This window comes from Teleopsis dalmanni, chromosome 2 (assembly GCF_002237135.1).
Source record: "Teleopsis dalmanni isolate 2A chromosome 2, ASM223713v2, whole genome shotgun sequence".
Lineage (NCBI taxonomy): Eukaryota > Metazoa > Arthropoda > Insecta > Diptera > Diopsidae > Teleopsis > Teleopsis dalmanni.
Window position 1 is genome coordinate 131210042 of NC_051847.1, and position 6133 is coordinate 131216174.

At 30.9% G+C, this 6133-nt stretch overlaps 1 protein-coding gene across 1 annotated transcript in view; it reads left to right on the plus strand.

The window, feature by feature from the left end:
* The first annotated feature begins 602 nt into the window (after positions 1-602).
* LOC119677401 (putative elongator complex protein 1) overlaps positions 603-6133 on the plus strand; it is a 279253-nt gene continuing 273722 nt past the window's right edge. The window contains exons 1-4 of the mRNA XM_038088736.1: positions 603-1235; positions 1294-1808; positions 2208-3294; positions 3355-4130. Coding sequence (XP_037944664.1) covers positions 681-1235; positions 1294-1808; positions 2208-3294; positions 3355-4130 — 2933 coding nt within the window. The 5' untranslated portion in view covers positions 603-680. The remainder of the gene's footprint in view (positions 1236-1293; positions 1809-2207; positions 3295-3354; positions 4131-6133) is intronic.

Genomic DNA, 6133 nt, shown 5'->3' on the forward strand with positions numbered 1-6133 from the left:
ACTACGATGTAATATGGGGTTTACACTGGCCGCATATGACTAATTTCAAATCAGTAATTTGAAAGTTTAAATTCGTTATTTATTGTCTATTGAACAGATTTTTAGCCTATACCAAAAAAAAGTTGGATGAAAGGTAAAATATACCTTCGAACCTTACAATATAAACTGTAAACTTATGTTTAACTCCGATAAAGTACTTTTTGGAAAGTAGAAGTTACAAAAAGAGATTCATAGTTTTTAAGAAAATAAAACCATCAAATATTTGTTTTACCTTTTTTTGCAAATATGTCAAAAAGAGCTTTCTTAATCTGTGAAAATGCCATGAAAAACTTTTATTTAGACTATGTTCTATGTATTTATATACATTTGGAACTCATTTATACAAAATGAGATCCATTTTGAGATTTTATATACAGAAATCAGTCCTTTGTTTCTCATATGTAATTCCAAATCAGACATTTCAAGCCAGTGTAACGCCATATAAATGTGGATACTACAAATAAAAATCATTTGTTTTTTAAATGAAAATAGTGTTGTTAAACACTGTTTTTGTTTCGCCTCTATTTATCCGAAATCAGCTGTCAAATGCACGTTTTGCTAAATATCTTTTTTACGTTTTGTTGTTTGGTTCACTTCTGCTTATTAACTATTTCATTACAATTCAGTTATAAAACATAACAATGCGTAATTTAAAACTTAAGTTTTGTACAGAATTAAATGCTCCTGTACGAGACGTAAAATTTGTTGTACTAAATCCAAATGATGACGGCGACAGCGATATTGTTTATTTTGTCACTGAAACGAAACTTTTTTCATACATGAAAAGCACCGAAGTTTTAAAAGAACTAACAGAACTGCCTGGTATTATTAATGCTGAGTACTTGGCTTTAGAAACAGTAATAAGTTTGGCTTCGGAGAGTGGAGAAGTTATTACTGTGGATCCTGAAACAAGTGCTGTTACTGAAGGTACTTATTGCGACGTCGGTCTTTTATGCATGGCTTGGAGTCCAGATCAGGAACTAGTTGTATTTGTTACAAAAGCCCATAACATTGTTGTATTAAATGCAAATTATGATCCAGTTGAAGAACATTCCCTAGGATTGGACGATGAAAACCCATTTGTCACTGTAGGTTGGGGTTCTAAAGAAACACAATTTCATGGTTCTGAAGGCAAAGAGGCAGCCAAAAAGAAAAGTGATTATAAACTTCCGGAAGATGTCAAACAGTTGCCACAGGTATAAGTTTTTGATAACATAAGAAGTCATATTTTTATGATGCTATGAATTATTTTAGAATGTTGAAGTCCATTGGCGCGATGATGGAGCTTATTTTGCGGTATCGTATGTTAACAGCATTTATGGTAGAATGTTCAAAGTTTTTAACAGAGAAGGAAAATTTCAATTTACATCGGAAAAGGTTAATAATTTAGGTGTCCAAATTGCTTGGCGTCCGGCTGAATCATGGATAGCAGTACCGCATAAATTGCCAAATAAAAGTACAATTGGATTCTTCGAAATGAATGGCTTGCGACATCGTGAACTTATTTTACCATTTGATTTGGATGTTGAACAAATACAAAGTTTAAAATATAGTCCTGATTCTGATATTCTAGCAATTGAAACTAAAGATGCAGCACAAAATTTTAACTATCTGTACTTGTACATAGTAAACAACTATCATTGGTACTTAAAGCAAACATTAAGGTTTTCTTTAAATAATCCTATTACGTATTTTAACTGGGATAATAGACTACATGAGGAAAAAACCTTACATATACTACTAGAGGATGGGAAATATTTAATATACAGGTAACAGAATAACATAAACGTACAGTTCCAAGAAAGTTTGGAACTCTAAATATATGTAAAAGGAGAAAAGAGTAGTTATAGTATATCACTAAAATTAGTATTGTGATAAACAAAAAATGTGTGACAATAGATGTGAATTATCAATGAAAGAAATGAAAGAAATTTTATCGTATTTGTGTTGTCATTAAAGAGATGTTTAAAGCATCTGTCCAAAATTAAGTAAACATTGTGAAAAACCAAATTGCTTTTTTTAATACCTTGTTAAATGTGTTACATAAGTTTGTACACAAGTGTGTTGTGTACAAAGTAATGGGGTGTTCGATATACATAGCATTAGTGATAGTAAATAAAGCTGCTATAATATAACATATAATAATACAATTTTTTTTTTATCTTTAGATGGAGATTTTGTATTGATAAATATGAAAATTTCGGTGTAGTTGCGGTTATCGATGGAAATAAGTTGCTATTAACTGATTTCAAGCAGAATATTATACCCCCACCAAAGTGCAATAGAATACTGCAATTAGATAAAAACATTAATGCGTGTACAATAATTCTAGTAGATCAAAAACTATTATTATGCGTTTATGACGTCAATGAAGATATGACTATATTTAATTCAAATATTTCGAAACCACTAAATTTTGATGAGCATTCAAAATATATTGCATCTCCAGAATTATGTGGTCCACCTGCAGTATGGGGGAACTTCTTATTCCTCGGTGATGGTACAATAGTAACAAATAAGTCATATAATTCCCAATCAGTTATGCAGCTTATGAAGCTCGATAGTGTACTTACCCAATATATACCCTTAAGCAAATTTGTATTATCTGCAAAAATATATTCAATGGCTGATGCTGGAAATAAAATACTGCTTGCTCAAGCAGATAATGCAGAAATATTTAAATTTATAATAACTAAAGAAAACACAATAGAATTTGTGCAGGCAAATAAGCAGTCAGGTCCAGTAGTGGATCAACTCATCGTAGGTGGATCAAGGAATAATAGCATCAATACTACAATTGCATGGAAAACAAATCATAATCTTTTTATTAATGAAGAGCTTTATTTTAATGACGTTACTTCGTGTTGTGTCATTGACAATTATTTAATTTTTACCAAATTAACCACAATGTATTTCTGGCATTTAAAGCAGAAAAAAACTATTGCTGAACGTAAAATTGAACGTGGAAGTAAAATAATAACCACTGTCTTTGACAGTGGACGCGTGGTTCTACAGTTGCCACGTGGAAACATAGAAACCGTTGTCCCACGTATACTATCTTTAGGCATAGTGTCTAAAACTTTAAACCAATTGAGCTATAAGAATGCTATGGAAATAGTACGGAAAGAGCGCATTAATTTGAATATTATTTCCGATAATAACATTGAATTGTTTTTAAATAATTTGGAGTTATTTTTGAACCAGATTGACAATCCAGACTGGTTGTGTTTGTTCTTAAATGATTTAAAAAATGAAGTAAGTATACAAAATATGTATGCAATTATACATTAATAATATAATAAAATTGTATTACAGGACTTCACCAAAACCGTGTACAAATTTTATTATTTCAACGCTCAACAAATGTATCCAGAAAACTTCCAAATAGAAAAGAAAGTAGTAAATATATGCGAGAAATTGCTTAGTCTAATGGAGGAAAGTAAGAACAAAGCATTTTTTTTGCCTATACTGAGTGCATATGTAAAAATTGGAAAGGTGGAGAAAGCTTTAGCTCAGGTTTGGAAACAAAAATATATTGAAAATTTAAATACAGACACTGCTGATAGTTTAGCTGATAAGGGTTTACAGCATTTAATACAAATCGTAAATGTTGATGAACTAAGCGATATAGCACTTGGAACATACGACATTGGTTTAGTAGTTTATGTACTTCAAAAGTCACACAGTGATCCTAAAGAATTTTTGCCATTTTTCAATGAATTAAAAAGTTACGACACAAATTATCGTTGTTATAAAATTGATGAGCATCTGAAACGCTATCAAAAGGCATTGAAAGGTATAACAGCATGTGGTGAAGCAAAGCTTGATGAAGCATTGGAGTTCATTAAAAAACACAACTTATATGCTCTTGCCCTTAAGTATTATGAAGCTCATCCAAACTGCTATAAAAGTACTTGCCTAGCTTTTGGAGATTATTTAAGGACGAATAATAAATTGAAAGATGCTAGCATTATGTACGAACGTGGAGATAGTAATATGCAAGCTTTTTTGAGTGCAAAAAATATTTTGGATTGTGGACGTGTATTGTTCTTAGCTAAAAAAAATGGAGCAGATATAGCAACTGTTGCACTGTAAGTTTTGGTTAATATTTTATATATAAAACTAAATGAGCTTTAAATTTATTGCAACTATTTCTTACTATTGCTATGAAATATTAATATTTTTAAAGGGCGTAGATAAAAATTGATTGTCAAAATCTCAATTTCTTTTATAATGATATTTTGTTTTGTTCTAATATTATATGATCATTTTATAAGCGTCGATATTGTAACACAAAAATTAATAATTATTCATAATAAATTTTTCTTATTAAACTCAGCCCGAAATCAAAAGTGTTGACACACTTCAACGTACTTAGGACTATGTCTCAACACATATTTTTGAAAAACTCCAAATAAAGGCAAAGTAGTTTCCTGGCTACAATATTTGTATAATATAGCATATAATGTTGTGTATGTGCTAATTTAATTTAACAAGATCAATTATTATGTTTTCTTATAAATTTTTATAAGGTTGCTAGGCGGTTGGTAGGGTGTCAATTTTTAATATATATCAATATGTAATATCTTTAGAATAATTCATTCTCATACCTTAAGTCGCTTTAAATTTTTTTAACCAAATGAATTTTTCATCATTTTTGTAGAGAATCTCAAAAAAATTTTTTCCATTTTTTTATTTGTCAAATTTTTTGCATATATTTTTTGCAGAAGGATTTTTTTTCTATCACGAAGTATATTTACGTCGGTCTCTGAAACCTCTTTTTTTCCCACAAAAAAAAAATTACAAATTCACTAGGGCACATGAGTAATAATAAATAATTAAATTAAATGGATTAGAACTAATATATATATAAATACATATTTTTAAAATATATATGTAATATATAGAATATAAAATGTATAGTACTAATATATAGAAGGTTATTTGACTGAAAGTTTTTTTTATTTACTCTTCTTTGATACATTTAATTTTGGTGTCAGATCCTTCATTATGTTAAAAATATATCCATCATCCATATGAAATTTTTTTCATTTTTTGAATAAAAAAATTATCTCCTGGTTTTATGCCATTTGGGAAACACGCTGTTGTTGTCTCTTATTAGCCAGCAACTGAAAGACGCGTTACATAAAACTGCCTGAAAAAAATAAAAAGGATGACCGTCTTGCAAGGCTCTATTCTCCATCCACACGAAAAGTTTTTACGCTTTGCTTCATTGGTTGCCTACTTAGTTTCTGGTAAAACAAAATGTTAAATTAGTGGAACCAGATTCATTGCTGAATCAGGATTTGTCAATGACTATCTCAATAGACTACATTTGTTCTAAGCCAGACCTCGATCTAGGGCTCGGCTTTCTTATACCTAGTAGAGATGACTGAACTCTAGATAAGATAGTTTCTGTTAACACGACAGACATTTACACTGACAGATCCAAAATAAATAAAAGAGTCGGTAGTGGTATAGTTTTTTTTATAAATTTGATATTAGCATCTACGACTAATGGTGATTCAGTACGCAGTAAAATAGAATCTTCTCGGACATCCAAACTGCAACTAAATCTTGTAATCGCTGCAACTACATCATTAACAGTCCCTAACAAGTATACCAGGCTTCTCTTAATAATAACCTAGCTACGGCAATTTTAGATAAATGGCAGGTAAAAACTCTTTTCAGATGTCAAGATCGACCTGGTTCAAACTGGACAACCAACGTAATAGTTGGCTGTTTCAATTAAAGCATAACGTGACTAGTGTATCGCTGCCGCCAGGTCACTGTGATCTAAAGAGATATGCAATGAGACTGGGCCTATTCAACTGTTCTCAACCTTATGTGTCCATGATTGATTAGGAGAAGACTTGAAATCTTTAGGGCCGGTTTTCTTACCAACGTTATAGAGTTGTTATCCTGCAAAAGTAGGGATTTGGCCAAGCTTATAGACTTGTAAGGTTAGTTTACTTTCACTTGAATGTGGGACTTATGTCGTGCAGTCCTTTTGCCAGTCCTTCTAGGCTGCGTATAAACAACGTTAATCCCTGTATTCACAACGGGCTCAAGTGAGCACAACCACCACTCCAAT